The following is a 16,892-nucleotide window of genomic DNA, read 5'->3' on the forward strand; positions in this document are numbered from 1 at the left end:
AAACCGAGTTATAACACTAGATATGTAAAATATTAAATTTTAATTGCTCATAATTCACTTTTAAATAAAAATATCAATAAAAACCCTGAGATACCTGAGATATAATATTCTCACTTTTATATTTTATTATATAAGCAAATTGACTTAACAATTAAAGCAAATAGCATAAAATTGTTTCTGCTGAAGCAAATTCGCTACAATGTACATTAGTAATACAAAGATAGAACATGCGGGCACGACATCCTCTTAATACTTTAAAATGTTCCAAAAAGTGGAAAACACACAATAAATCAATACATTTTGATTAGAATGTCACAATGTATATCAATGCATAATTAAATTATGTATGTAATAAATATTAAATAATAATTAATTATTTCAAGGGCTAAAGAATTCTATACTGATAAATAGACATATCAATATACATATATATATATATTTCTATGATAGTTAAACACTTGAACATATTATATTATTTAAAATAAAAAAGCACCGAATTTTTAGTCTCCACAAATTAGAATTGAAATAGTTTACAAAGGTTTTATTTTGAAATTTATTAAATTATTTCAATAAAAAGTTGACAGCAAAACGAGATTATTTTTAGATCTATTGTTATATAATAGACATAAAAAAGTTGAAAAAATTATGAAATCTTGTAGCTGAAATCGTTGTTTTCGGAGAAAATTATTATTAAATGCATTTTTTAATTATTAACTATTGTTTACAAATTTAATATCTCAACACAATTGTTGAATTGTAATACATTTTTTATACCGTTCCAGTAATCAATCCAGTAATAGCCAATAGCTCATCCAAATCCTGTATCAGTACTTTTTATTGTCTTCAATAACTATAGATATCAATTACTGTTATTTGTAAAACCAATTCGTCAAAGCTCAATTTTTAACGATTAGGTATTAAAAAATTACTTTTTTTAAAAGGTAATATTTGTATTGTAAACCCACAAATTTGATAAAAAATAAAATCCTGAATTATTGTGAAAAATAATTATGAATACTGAATACGTATACTATATTATCGTACACAAAAATAAAATAATTACTAATACATTTATCTAATTGATAATTCAATAAATAATATTAAGGAAACAATAATCAGTGATTGGATATTTCGATACAATAGGTATATTGGTATTCTAAACAGTATGTACCTACATGACGTATTATTATATTAACGTACCTAAATAGATACTAAAACAAGTTAACAGTTTTAGTCTGCTCAATACGATAATTATATTGAATAATAATACCGAAATCAATTATAGGTCACTTTAGAGCAATACTATACACACAAAGAAAACTATTTACGTTTCTAGTGATAAAAGATCAAAGGTTATTAAAAGATTAGATAAAAATGTTTAATTTAAAAATCCAGGTTCAAAAAACATTATTTGATATTATAAAAGTAACAGTATGAAAACCATCTCAAAACAAGATGTGCTCTGCTGCGTCCCAGAAGTATGTAAACCCCCAACATACAACGCTAAGTCCTCAAAACATGTATGTTGGAGGCAACGGATTCGCTCGTAATTACAACATGTCGCCGTCTACCAAGCAATCTTCTATATCACCTATATCAATACAAATGATTATTTTAATTTTTTCTGTTTCATTGTGCATATTCAGTTGTCTGTTGACTGTTACATTATCTTACAAATGGCACATAGACACTAATCAACAAATCAATCGACTTGTAGGTACCGTTGAAGATGCAATTAATGATTTAAATACCTTTACTGACATAGTTAGAAATGAACTTGTGGCAAAACATGTAAGTAATACATACAAAGATCAAAACAAAGTTAAAATTGATGGAAATGAATATGAAGATTTAGAAGAGGACTATAATGAAGGAGACGATCGATTTATGGGCAGAGACTTATCGGACAATAATTGGCCAGCAAAGACATATCAGGCAAATGAACCACACGCACCACCAAAATTTCGTGATCGACGCAACGCTGTGATTGATGCAACAAATATTATAGTGAAAAATGAATTAAATAGGTAATTATTTTATATACTTACATTAATCTTTACAAGTCAACATTTTTAATTTAATCTTATCATATTGGTATTCAACCAATTAAAATAGTTTTTTTTTTAATATTAACTCAGATTGTACAAACATATGATCAGTGTCAATTTGGTGTTAAGTCTAGCTTTGGATTCAAAATGTATTTATTTTTTTTTTTTTTATACATTTGAGCTGAGGAACCTTTAACATAAATCTAGTTAAATTAGTTTGAGATAGAGAGCAAGACAATTAGAAAAATTACAGATACATTATTTCATGTCAGGCTGATTTACATTCTGTAGATAATGTAACTATCTTTAACAATAATATAATTACATACTTGATTAAAATTATTATTCAAAAGATGAAATAAATAAAATATTACCTAATAAAATAAAATAAAATTAATATTCATTTTTAATTAAAGCTCAAAAAATGAAAAGGCTGATGTAGAAATAATTCAAGAAGAAAATACAGTAAAGACTTATAGTCGAAGAAAGTCTAAAAAAATGGGAATGTTAAAAAAAAAAGTATCCATGGAATCCGAAGATGAAGAATCATATGAAGATTTTAAAGAAACTCAAGAAATTGTAGCAGCACATTTTACAAGTGATTCATCAAAATACAGTACCAAAACACATCCACATTACAATGGTAATAACTAATAATAATTATTAAATTTATGTAGATTGTACAATTAAAATAATATCATAATACATTTGATTTAATAAAGAAGTATACCAATAATATTAAGCAATTATAGTAAACAATTAAATTGCATAGGAAATGGACGTTTGAAACATCCAGATGGTGATTTTAGAGACTGGACCCAATATCTTTGGGGACTAAATACGAACAACGCAAATCATCTCACAATGAAAAATGGAAAAGTTGAAGTATTAAAACCAGGACTTTATTTTGTTTATGCTCAAGTAAGATAATAAATATTATTTAATATATTTGCATAGTATCTATTAACTTTTCAGGATAACAATTATATTTTAATATTTTGATTTTTTAATACAATTTCTATGCATAACTTCATACAAAAAAAAAAAACAATTTTTAAATTTTACTTTTGGAATTAATAAATAAATATGTAAAATAGTTGGTTAATATGTAACCACTATTAATGTTATTAAAAAAAAATAATAATTTAGTTATTAGTTAAAATTATGAATAAGTTGAAATCATAATAATTAAATATATTTAAATTTTTTACAGATATACTATTCAGATAAACATGACATCAATGGATATTATGTTATGAAAAATGAAGAAAAAATACTTGGTTGTACTTCAACTCGACATCAAGATACCCAATCATCAGACTCGTGTTACACTGGAGGTCTAATATATTTCGATTCTAACGATAATTTATCCATAAAAGGTTTAGATAGTGAAAGATTTATAATTTTGGATCCTGTCAAAAGTTTTTTTGGACTCTTTAGAATTTCAAAAGATGGTAAAAGATAAATAAACATGTATATTTTTGTTAATCAACAATCATATAATTTATTTAATAATAATAATAATAATACAAACAGTATAAAAAATACTATTTAAAAATATAACATAAACATAATTTGGTTCAGTCATATGATTGGACGGATTGGTTGTATTACATTATTATTTATTACAATATATGCATATAAAAATTATTATTTCTAATGAACTAACATACAATTTTAAACAAATGTCTACATCTATCCTAGATTTAATTTGAACACATTAGATTAAAAAAACTTTTATTATAAATTTTATAATAATTTAACAATTTATCATCATTTAATATTATTATTATGATTAAGATTCCTAATAAAGAAAAATAAATGTTTAAATGACTTTGTATATAATTTGTAATTTTATAAAATAATATAAAATTTAAAAAATTTCTAAAAAACATAAACTAATACAAATGATTGTTACTTCTTACATGTTATTATATTACTAGGAGTAACTGGAATTTAAGTTATTGGTATATCAAAAAATTAGAGTTTTAAAAGATGCTCCAAACACTCAAACGTAATAATTGTTATACTAATCATACATAATATATAGTTTAAAATATTGTTGAAATATTTTTGATTTTGTTAGAAATAATTTAAAATTATTTGAAAAACCAAATTTGTGGATATTGAAAGTTATTTTCCAGGTAAAAATAATATGTAAAAATAACCATTTTTTGTATTAATTAATAATATGGAGTTTAGATGTTCTAAATAATAAATAATACAATATAGGCTTACATATAATGAAAAAAATATCTAATTCATGGTTTTTTTTTATAATTATTATTATAAGAAATAAGCTTCAAAAACTTGGTTTTTAATTGGCATGTGACACTATTTTTTTTTTTTAATAATAATACTGCATTTCATGAAATGTCATCCATATTGTTTAAGAAAATATACAGTAATCACAATATTATTACTTTTATTTAAGTGGATTCGACTAATTATAATGTATAATATACCTATACATATATTTATATATTTGATCAAATCATAACAAATTTAAGCTATATAGTTTTTTTACAACTAAACAATCTTACTTTCAAGGCCAAAAAAAAAATACATGAATATCAATAGATAGTATATTTAAAATTGTGGAATTCATTATGAAATGTATGATCAATTTATAAAATAAAAAATATTTAAAATAAATTAGAATGTGGTATAAATTACCTACTTATAAATCAAATCAGATTATTTAGGTAATGTTAATAATTAAGATAATAGATTTATAAGCCATGGCAAAAAAGATAAACCAATTAAATACCCAAATAACTTAACTTGGCTTGAACCATTACAACCATCAGAATCACAAGTATAAACACATGTTCGATATTCTAATACATCACCTGGCCGTTGTACATAATTGCAGTAATTCCCCAAATTATGTGATGAGCAATAACGTGTAACTCCGAGTCCTCCTAAAAAAAAAAAAAAAAAATTACAAAATAATATTATCGAATATTACTTTTGGGCATTTTCAAAAATTATGCTAATAAAGTAATAATATAAATACCTTCATAGCGACCTATCAGTTTGACACAATAAGCAGCATTATAAACACTTGTACAAGGTTGAGGATCTAAGCCATCCGTATCCATGAACTCTGTACACCGAAATTGATCATTGATGTCAGTACTATTGCATTGGTAACATGATATACTCACAGCTAAACAACATAAATAAAAAATTATTTATGTAGCATAAAAAACCACACCTTAAAGCTAACACGCCTTAAAATATTCAACACAATATATTTACCATTTCTTATAGTAGAAATAAAAGCTACAAGTACTAATAAAAAAAATGTATTTGTATTAACCATTGTCTAAAATTAAAATCGAATATGAAAAATTAAGATGAATACAACGTAAACAGTTTTCAATTGTCAAAAAACAAAATTTAAAATAAATAAATTGTTGGTTTTAAAGGTTTATTCTAATTAATCATTTAATCATAGATCAATGAACATTATGTTCTATAGTTTAACATAGGTAGCGGATACTTAAGTGTAAAACTAGGTATTACACTGGTATACTGTAGAAGAACGTATTTATAATATGTAAAACTAGGTATTAAAAGTTATAACTAAATAACAATTATAATAAACAAAATACCCATACAATTGATGAAAAACAATAACCAAAACAATGGACTGTATGATAAGGTCATGGAAAAAACGACGAAATCCTTTGAAGGAATCAAGATTTTCAAGGAAGAAAATAATACGTATCGATACGTTCCGATACGTTCCGGGAACGGACTCGAGTGTTCAAGAAGTTTACGATACGTTAAAAAGTTACATCTGCGATACGTATCTATTCGTATCGGGATTTGATGTCGGTACGTGGCTTACGGTACCATAATCGGAACGTTGGAAAGCCGGAACGTTCTCATTGAACATCCAAAATTGTTTAACGTTTCGATGTGTATCGGTTTTATTTCGATACGTATCACTACAAAAACCCGATACGTAACGATATGGTCTTCTTGAAAATCTTGAATAGTCAATTAAAAATCAGCTGCTTAGCTTAACAACACATTAGAACAAGAACATTACAAAATTATACAATCAAGTTGGATCCACCTATTACGAAAGGTATTAACCACCTTGAACATAATATTATTTTTTTGCTTTCCGATTAATTATTCGTTATTTATTTATTTACATGTTTCTAATGATACCTATATGATCATGTTTATTGTTTAATGATTTAATTTTATTATTTTCTATTTGTATGCCTGTACTCAGTGATACAATTTAACTCTCGTGATTCGAAATTCACATATTTTGATATTAATTATTTCAGATCATGTCGGACGAAAATTGTGAAATGTGAACGAAATTGAAGTATAATTCATCAGAAATGTTATTAAATTTTGTCTTAAGGTGCATACAACATAGCCAGCTACGTATTTAACTGTTACCGTACACAGCTGTCGCAAGTTTTCTCAACGATTGGTAAACTTCAATGTTTGACCTCATCGACTTTCCATGAAGTGTAATAGAATTATCTAAGACTAAGATGAACATTACCTCAGACGTTGTACCCGAGGTACAACCGGGTGTATTTATTCATAACTCATTTACAATTTTGAGCAATTTTGAGTCTGCTAATCTCGCTCGAGTGAAATATGTCAGCAAACAAATTCCTGGCATTGGTGCGATAACAATTATTAAACTATTTGTTTTGTGAGTGTATGCTAAGTTTATGTAATGTGTAATATTGTAGACGAAGATTTGGAATTTCATTTATGGACAAACCCAGACTGTGGTGGCACAGAGTTTGAATGCAACTACAAGTCATGGTTCTACTTTGCCTTAAAAGGTAAAAGTGCATTCAAGTATAATAATGATAAAGTTAAAGATTTTTAATTGAGTCACTATTTTAAAGGAGGTACTCCTGGTATGCATGTAAGATTAAATATAGTGAGTTCAAATAATCAAAGTAAAATGTATAGTCAAGGCATGACTCCCGTATTTAAAGTTGATTTAGGAAAAACTGATAAATCAAGTGAAAAATTTTGTAAAGCATCGTGGTCAAGAATAAAAGAAATACCAACTTACCAGGTATTTAATTAATGTGTACATAGGTACTTATTATGTATTCATGAACTAGTTCATGACATATAAACTAGAAAATATAGTGTATGTATATTAAATTATAAGAAGTGAATAAACTCATCTGATGAGTTTTTTTTTAGATAAACAATAACCAAGAATTTGTATTGAGTTTTAGTCATCGTGCTTTAAAAAATATTGAAGCTACAACATATTATGCTTTTACTTATCCTTATACATATACCGAGTTATGTAACAGCTTAAGTTTTTATGAAAAACAATTTCCATTATCATCAGATATAAGAGGTATTTTCCAATTAATATTAAAATTTATTTTCTTTAAATTAAAATAAATTAAATAAGATTTTATTTTAAAATACTATTTAGAAAACAATGAAACGGACATTTATTTTTATCGAGAAACTATTGTAAAGTCCTTAGAAAATCGTTCTGTGGATTTGTTAACTATTAGTTCCTTCAAAGGTATTTCAGAAGAAAGAGAATGCCGTTTATTTGGATTATTTCCAGAAGACAAACCTAGGTCATTTGTTTTCAAAAATAAAAAGGTATTTAAATATAACCGTAATAATATAGATTACAAAATCATTTATACTGATTTAATAAAAAATTATCATATTATTCGTGTTAAATTGTTTCTGTATCTGTTTATTCAATAAAATTAAAATAATGATTTTAAATTATTAAACTTTTTTTGTTTTAAAACTTAATTTATAGGTTATTATAATGAGTGCTAGAGTACATCCAGGTGAAACACCTTCTAGTTTTGTGATGAATGGTTTGATAAAATATTTAGTTAGTAAAGATGAACAAGCTAATATACTTCGTCAAAATTATGTTTTTAAACTAATTCCTATGCTAAATCCAGATGGAGTAGCTAGAGGATTTTATCGTACAGATACTAGAGGTTGTAATCTCAACAGGTTTTATCTAAAACCATCTTTGAAACTTCATCCATCTATTTATGCAGCCAGGTTTTTAACTTAGCTACTTTTGTATTTTAAAATTGTGTGCAATAAATTAAATCTGTGATATATGTTATAGATCATTGATCTTGTATCATCACTTTGGATATGAATTACGAGATGAATTAATCGAAGAAAATTCTACATCAATTTTTTGTAACTCATCGGATAATAATGATGAATTAAATGCTAAAATGAAACCAACAATTTTAAATAATGATGTAGATTCATTCAATGCCTTATTAAAGAAGAGCCAATCATGCACAGCTGATTCTTTTACAAATAAAGGCCTTGATTCAGGATTATATTTATATGTTGATTTTCATGGTCATGCATCTAAAAAAGGTTAACAACTTTTTAAGTTGCTTAATTTTTATTTTTACTGTATATTTTGTTTAATCTTTATGTTTTATACTAGGGATATTTATGTATGGAAATAATTTTGACAACATAGTTGATAATATTGAATGTATGGTTTATCCCACACTTATGACTATAAACAATCAAAACTTTCATTACACTTCTTGTAATTTCAGCAAGCGTAATATGTATTCTAAGTAAGAATTTAAATTATTTTATTTCATTTTTTATCATAAAAGAATGTTGGTTAAAATAATATATTTAGTATGTATAATGTATACAAAGTAATCAAATTTATGTTACAACAGTAGTTAGAATATCACCCAAGTTGAATAAGATCACCACTATTTTAAGAAGCCTTAAGTAAAACTAAAATGAGAAAGAACTTAAATTATAAAACCATATTAATACAATTAATTATCTTAACTTGATAAGTATTTGCATAATACTTACATTATTTTCATTATTTATTATGTACTAGTACTGTATGCATAGACCTTATACTAGGTAGTATAAGGTCTTGACTGTATGTCACATGTGCAATCAAAGCAAAAAATATAATATTTAGTTTTTAACTATTTTAGTATTTACTAAAGATTAGAATATTTGTCTTTGGTGGTAACTTTTTTCTAATTATTATTTTAATTCTATGTATAGCTATGAATGTGGTTTTTTTGAAGGGGGAGAAGTTCAAACAATAAAAATTTTCAATACTTCGTAAAATAATCCGTACAAAAAACTATCCATTATGTAAAGCTGACAAACAGTAGAAGTAGTTAAAAGACTAGTCTTCTAGTTGAAATGGTTTATAGATTTTACTCTAAATTTCTAATTATTAAGTCAAACCTAGAAGTATAAACATGTATATCACCTATAAATAATATTCATACTGAAAAATTATATGTACACCCACAACAATAATAAAAATAATAACAGTGGGTAAGTATGTGCTTACAAAAAAACAATTCTAAAGGAAGACAGTCGGTCAGCGTTATTACTATAATTATATATTCATATCTTAAATATCATAATTTTACTGCTGAACTATGCGAATAGGTTTGTTGTATATATTATATATATATATATATAAAAAAATTTGAAACTAATTTAAATATTTGAAAAAAAAAATACAATAAAAATATATCAACAATTTTTTTGATTTTTGAATTACAACAAAAGAATAAGATTGAGTGTGTCTGTGACTAGTTTTCTACAAAAATTCTAATTATTCTCTAATTTTTTTTTTTTTTTTTCATAATATTTACATAAATACTGGGAAATTGTTAGTTTTTTTTGACCCCTTAAAATCAACTAGATTCATTTTCTTATCAGAAAATATATGGAAGTATTTTTTCTACTTCAAAAAATATTTTCACATACATACATAAAAAACATTAGATTTTATTGTTTTATTTTTGAATAGAGCTAAACAATAAATACAAAAATATATAATTTAGTAAAACCCTATTACATTTCAATAGTAGTAACTAAACATTATTTTGAACATAAAATAAAGGAAAAAAAAGAATTTCATGATTTGCTCTTAATCTGTAATGTATTTATTTACAATAGTTAAATAAATTATAACTTATTTAATAATAGTTATAGTTTTTGTTTATTGATTATAACTTCCATTATTTGTAGTATGTTACTAACAGTACAAATTTACATAATCATCTAAGGCTCTGAACTCAATGCGCTAAACAGTATTCAAATATATGTATTCATATGCATTAAAAAAACATCATAATGTGCATTAAAAATTTGAAAAGTATGCAGTTTGTTAAATAAAATACAATTTACATAAATTAGGTATATGAGAATAAAATAAAACTACCACTTTATATTAAGATACAATATTAATGCCTTCGTAAATTTGGATAAAAATAAATACGAGCCAGTCAGTAGTCACTATTACGATTTCTCAGTACAAAAGAGATTATGTTATAAAATTATTCTTTGTGCATTGAGAACAATACTAAAATAACCATTGATGAATTAATTTATTTTGTCAAACGATCAATAATTTAATATTTTGGTTGTCATACATATATTAAATATTTTTTTGTTGAACTATAAATTTGTAACAAAAAAAAATGTTTCATTAATTCTATTAATTTTTGTATTTGAAATCATTGTAATATGGATCGAATTTGTAACCAGAATTTTAATATGCATTTTCTAATCAAATATGCAAATGTCTAAAATTCTTAGCCTTGATTATGATCCTTATAAGATAAGTCATTTAATTTACTGAAAATAGTTAAACACCATGTAAAATAATATACATACTTATTAAACTGAATGTTTTATTACCTAAAAATTTAAAATTATTTTAAGCTACTTACTGTAAATTTTACAATTTGATTGGATCAAAAAAAAATTTAATTCTGCTTTAGTTATGGAATTTAAAATTTGAATAATTTTAGGTAATAGTTAGGTATTTATATTGTAATTTTGTTATGCATTTTCAGGGATAAGAAATTTGGTCTAAGTAAAGAAGGAAGTGGTCGAGTAGCTGTTCTTAAATATACAGGTCTTGTACGTAGTTACACATTAGAATGTAATTACAATACTGGCAGATTTGTTAACTACATTCCTCCTAAAGTAAACTTTGTTTCCGAAAGAAGACCTATTCAAAGTGTTATTCCTCCTAAATTTACTCCAACCGTTTTTGAACAGGTTAAAAAATTACCATGTAATAAGTATCCAACTAAAATATTATAATGATTTAATTTTTTTAGGTTGGAAAATCATTGGCAATTTCAATTTTGGATTTATCAAATTTAAATCCAAACAGTCGGTTAGATAGCAGTGAATTTAAATCATTAACAGGATTACGGGAGATATTACGATCAAATATTATTAATGATTGTAATCGTACTCGACGATTAGGTTCAAAATCCACCAGTAGCATAAATATTGATACACCAATTACGTCAAAACAAGTAAATTTAGTATTTTATTGTAATTTAAAATGTTATTCTTTTTATATGCTCTTAGAAAAGCATCCATTCCAAGCTTTTTTTTTTAGTTTTTAAACTTGAAAAAGAGAACTTAATGGCTCTTTAGGTTGAAAGAGGTTCTCAACAATTTCCAACATTTGTGTATAAATAATGGAAATTAGCCTATAAGTAAGAATATATAATTCTATATACTGTTTTTCATTGTGGCTCTTGGTGATACTGATAGATGACTTGTACTTGCTTACAAATATTTAGCTTTGCTTGGTAGTAATTATGTGTTCAAAATCAAACATTAGTGTAAGCAATTTTATTATTTAAAACTATTGCCATTTAATTTTTGAATAATTTATTGATGATGATTAACTAAATACAATTTGCTATTAAATATTAGATTGATATTTTATTTATCTACATAAATAGTTTACACTATTAAATTTATTTCAGATAAAGAAATCTTCAATATCATATGATTTGATGAATCCATCTACATCCAAATTATTGCAACCCATTATGACTATTGCTGTTGCACCAAAAGGAAAATCAGTCCCACTTCGTAAAACTATTAAAAAAAGTGGAATATTAAAAAAAAATAAAAAAAAGCGGAAAATACCACCAAGTAAACAAAAAGCAATTGCAAATACAAATACTTCAGATAATATAATATTTTCTATGCATAATTGTCCCTAGTATAAAACATAAAGGTTAAAATAATATGCATTTAAAAAAAAAAAAAAAAATTAAGAAAATTTAAAAGTTGTCAATCTATGATACTTGGCTATGAAACTCAACATATTATAAGAAAAACCCTATTGGATAAAAAAATATCAGTTTTTCTTTAGAAAAACATTCAACCAATCTAAATTATTATTTGAAATTGTTGATTTCATTTTAGTTTGTTTAATATAACATACAACAAAACATTGTTGCAACTTTGCAAGCATTTTAGTATTTAATTTACCATAATTTTTAGGTGTACTAACTAAAATAGTTGATGTTAAATTGTTTGTGTCCAATAAATTTAAATTGATGTTTCAATTAGTTCACCTTTTAATTCATATCAGTTATAATGATCTAAGAACTATTAAAATTATTCAAAGCTGTGGTATTTAGAAAAGAATTGATTTTACACCATTGCGTAATATAAGTAAACTATGGAAAAAAATAAATAATCAATTGATTTACTACAGCCAACATTAATTGTATGATTTAAATTGACTACTATTTACTACTACATTATAGTTTACTCTTAATTAATTTATTATTATTTTGTGTTTGTATAAATCATTTATATATTAAGGACTAAATTAGGTGCTATACTGATTTATGATCTATTTAAGTAATGTTTATTATTTTTTGAATAATATCTCAAAAATCCTGATGTTTTTTTCATTCTTATAAGTTTCCTGAAGACTGTTTATTATTTATTATTTAATAATTTAAATTTAATCTTGTTGTTTTATTTATAGTTTTATATATTTTGAAATAAAATAATGATGTTAGTATTGATTTAATTGCAGAATAAATGATTTTCATTTATTCAATGATTTAATTATATAGATTATAAGCATAATATTATACATGATTTGTTTGTTACATTAAATTTTTTTAAATAAATAAAGGAATAATATAATATTATTTTTGATATTAATTTTTAAATTTTTTTGTAAATTAATTTTATGAATGCATATTGCATGTGATAGCATTGATTATAGAATAGACTATTATATAATCTTCTATCTGTTCTATAATCAATAATAATATATATAACACAGCAAATGATTCACAGCTTTAGATATTTGTTGATCATGTGAAAATATTATATCATATGAATTCAATAAATGATTATGTCTTTCAAAATTACTAATAGCATTGGTTATAAATATTATAATAGAAATCTAGAATTTATAATCAATGTTAGCAGTCTAGTATCCTGAGCTAAGACTTAAAGCTTATTGTTTAATATGTCTAAATGTCATTTCATGGCATTTACTCTCACCAAAAACTTATTTAAATTTGTATTCTTTAATGTAAAATGTCTTTATTTCATATCTTAGCTTTTCAGTTGTGATCTTCGTTCTATCCTTATCTCTATGCTTAGTTCTAAATTATGTTAACAGTTAACTTAACCTAACCTTAGATTTTATGAAGCGTAATGAATAAGTTAAAATTATTAACATATTTATTCTTTACCTAAATGCATTCATCAGATCAACATTGTAGCAAAGTTCTATTCTCTAGAACATTACAACTTCTTGTCAACTAAGAAGAGTTGAACATAAAGTTTGTCGTTTGTTAGCTTTTTTACTTAAAATTGATTCCCCACTCATGATTACTTTTATGTATATATATAGTACACCTACACTTAATTATTTTAGAGTCTAAGCATGAAATTAATTTAATTATTTTAAAATGTACATATATTATTATCACAAGCTTTAACTCTAAGAACCTTCTCGCTTTTACCCCATATCCCAATACTAAATATTTTATGCTTTCATTTATATTATGACAACAATCAACCACTCCACCATTGCATATTATAATTTATACGCTAATTTAAATCCTTCCTTTTATTTTATTTTTTTAAATACTAAGTTATTTTCTAATTTCTGTATAGTTATTAATTATAAATTTAAATTTGAACGAAACAAAATTATTTTAGTTTTATAATAATAATTTTTTCATTTGAATGAAACGGGCAGAAACCCATTAGAATACAATAAAGATTTTCCCAGATAGAGGTATTTTTTTCGAATCACTCTATTAAATGGTATACTTAGATAAATATACTATAAATAAGTCTATAGCAGAGATGAGCAACTTAAAGTTACTAGAAGGCAAATTTTAAAACTTTAAAATTTAGCGGGCCAAAGAGCATAAAAAGGAAAAATAAGTCATTAAAAATTTTAAATTTACAAATAATATTTATTTATACGTGCGGTGTATATTTTAGAGTATATTAAAATATAAACTCTATCTTAATTATTCTCAATACCCAATGTATTGAGAAATTGTTTGTTTTTTTACCTTGAAGATTTACCTATATTTAGTTTTTTTTAATGTTGAGTAATGTCAGTTAAAATAGTAATGAACCTAGAAATGTTTAACAGCCATTTGATTTTCAACATAAATAATATCTACCAGACATAAGTTTTACCTAATATTCATTTAAAAAAATTTAGTAGGTGGTATTCTTAAACAAAAAAAAACATTTGTGACACTTTCCACGACTATACCAAATACCAATGTAAGTACTCAGTGACGGATTTAGGGGAAGGGCACAGGGGCACGTGCCTCCTGCCAATTTTCTATCGACATTTTTTTTATGTTATTATACTTGCCTATGTGTATAAATTATTATTTTGGTAAGTGATATTATGGAATCAACATTATATTAAATATATTTCCAAATAGGTACCAATTTTGTTTAAAAACAAGAGTATGTATTATTAATTATGATTAAAGAATCATTATACAATTTAGATATAGAATATAGATTAATATTTTAGAAAACAATATAATATTATATTATACTTATGTACTGAACTACTGAAGTCTGTAATAGAACTTTAAATGATCTTTACTATGCCTCACTGCTATGTGCCTTAGTATAATAGACTATATAATGGACCAGAAAAGAAAAAAGTGTTAAGTGAGTATAGAAACAAAAAAATAAATTTTCTTTGCAAAAATTAACAAAATCAGATAATATTTTATATTAGTACTTACATTTCGATTATAAAATATAATATTTAGATGTATGGATGCTAAATAGTGAATTTGTATTAAACTAAAAATCTGGGGTTTGTTTTGTTTTCGACCAAGTAGGTAGTGGATACCGCATTTTTTGCTGTTAGTCGCTAATCGTACTTTCTCTAAAGATAATCGTTACAATCGTCAATTTGAAATGTATTATTTGATTCTGTATATAGGTAACTATAAAAGTGTTAGGTACATGAATTGCTTAAAAATCTTAAATTACTTTTTGAAGTAAATACCTACTAAAAATTATTCATAAGTTAATTTAGGCTATATATTTTAATATACTTTGATGTCTTTTTTTCACTACCTATAACAATAATCTACATGTTAATATTTAAATGTACCTACTACCTAGTAGTAGGTAATATAATTGTTTCTAATTATAACATTTTTACAGTAGATTGTTAAATTTATTAAAAAAATAATCTTTAATCTTAGTGTTTCTGTGTTTGAATAGGTACCTATATAAACCTACTACTACTATTATTATTTTAAAAATTAATAATAATTTAAGGTAGTTGATCTATTCTTCTATTCAATAGTCATGCCGCGCTATAGAAAAAAGGCAAGTTTTTTAGGGTTCAGGAATTAGGTAGGCACCAACATTTATTATAGAGGTACCTACCACATTTAAAAACAAACTTATATTTTTTCGTTATTTATTTGTTTAAAAATTATATTATATTATATTATTATCTATCGGATAGATTCTATTCTAAACATTTCATATCAAAACAGTTTTATAAAATCTACAACTTCACTACTTCAAAAATGTTACCCAACTCATCGTTAGTCATATCGGCATTCAGCGTGTACATCATTTATACAATCAATTAAATTACTAACCTAGATAGGTATTTTGAATTTTTTGAATTTTTTTTTTTTATTTTAAATTTTTTTTTTTTTTTTTTAGATTTAGAGTTTTTATAATTAGGTACTGATTCCAGCACATATGATATAAATACAAAGACAAATCAATTAGCAATAAAATAAAGTTTATTTTTAGTTGTTTGGCTTTGGACGCCCATCTTAGATTATTCGGTATCATTTGAATAAGTACCTATTCAATTATAGGTGGATATAAATTACAATTATTGCAACAGCAGAACATTATCTTTGTTAAATTAATTTTTTTTTAATACAGTTTATTGTACTATTAATATTTAATATTAATCATAATTTGTTTAGCTATAGCATCTATATAATTTTAATTAAAAACTAAAGGGAAATCCTCGTTTTTAAACTTTAAAATTTAAAGTCACAACTTTCGTAAATTTAACATAATAAAATACCTAATGTATTTAGGTAGTAACTACTAACTTTATAATAATAAGCTCACAATTGTTTTTTCAACTGCATTTCTTTCATACCACTTCATCAAATATGAACATTTTAGAAAATATATTTGTAAAGGAAAATAATATTACAATTATTTTTTTTATTTGTTTTTAAAGGCTTGACTTGAGGAGATTAAGCCCCTTAGGTTAGGTTAGTTGATTTCCAACAATGATTTAGATTATAAGAATAAAAACCTATAAATGTCTTATGACTCTAGTGGCATTTTTCGATTTTGTGTAGGTACAGTCGAGTCTCGATAATTCGAATTTCAAGGAAGGTAAAAATGAATTCGACTTAGGTATTTTTCGAGTTACAAATATTGCATTGAATGTATAGGAATTCCATAGAGACAAAAAAAAATTGAGTTATA

General features: G+C 24.3%; 3 protein-coding genes across 4 annotated transcripts; 2 read left to right on the forward strand and 1 right to left on the reverse strand.

The window, feature by feature from the left end:
• The first annotated feature begins 1,417 nt into the window (after positions 1-1,417).
• LOC114129264 (protein eiger) lies at positions 1,418-3,701 on the forward strand. The gene is made up of 4 exons (XM_027993942.2): positions 1,418-2,027; positions 2,465-2,691; positions 2,821-2,969; positions 3,262-3,701. Exons 1-4 carry the CDS (start codon positions 1,456-1,458, stop codon positions 3,511-3,513), a joined length of 1,200 nt encoding a protein of 399 aa, XP_027849743.1. The 5' UTR covers positions 1,418-1,455; the 3' UTR covers positions 3,514-3,701.
• Positions 3,702-4,619: 918 nt separating this feature from the next.
• LOC114129242 (U-scoloptoxin(05)-Sm1a) lies at positions 4,620-5,668 on the reverse strand. Its single transcript, XM_027993906.2, has 3 exons — positions 5,313-5,668; positions 5,068-5,220; positions 4,620-4,972 (listed from the first exon to the last, which is right to left on the reverse strand). Exons 1-3 carry the CDS (start codon positions 5,374-5,376, stop codon positions 4,767-4,769), a joined length of 423 nt encoding a protein of 140 aa, XP_027849707.1. The 5' UTR covers positions 5,377-5,668; the 3' UTR covers positions 4,620-4,766.
• Positions 5,669-6,010: 342 nt separating this feature from the next.
• Positions 6,011-13,057, forward strand: LOC114129241 (cytosolic carboxypeptidase-like protein 5). Of its 2 annotated transcripts, none has more exons than XM_027993904.2 (12): positions 6,011-6,150; positions 6,362-6,713; positions 6,785-6,880; positions 6,947-7,122; positions 7,257-7,419; positions 7,501-7,679; positions 7,849-8,105; positions 8,176-8,441; positions 8,515-8,653; positions 10,931-11,138; positions 11,201-11,404; positions 11,867-13,057. In XM_027993904.2, exons 2-12 carry the CDS (start codon positions 6,578-6,580, stop codon positions 12,107-12,109), a joined length of 2,067 nt encoding a protein of 688 aa, XP_027849705.2. In that variant the 5' UTR covers positions 6,011-6,150; positions 6,362-6,577; the 3' UTR covers positions 12,110-13,057. The 2 variants fall into 2 exon arrangements, 1 of the variants encoding a protein (XP_027849705.2); XR_003592820.2 differs by lacking the exon at positions 6,011-6,150 and adding an exon at positions 11,491-11,590 and having other exon boundaries at positions 6,159-6,713; positions 11,867-12,087.
• The last annotated feature ends 3,835 nt before the right edge of the window (positions 13,058-16,892 follow it).

Source organism: Aphis gossypii, chromosome 3 (genome assembly GCF_020184175.1).
Source record: "Aphis gossypii isolate Hap1 chromosome 3, ASM2018417v2, whole genome shotgun sequence".
In the NCBI taxonomy this organism is placed as follows: domain Eukaryota; kingdom Metazoa; phylum Arthropoda; class Insecta; order Hemiptera; family Aphididae; genus Aphis; species Aphis gossypii.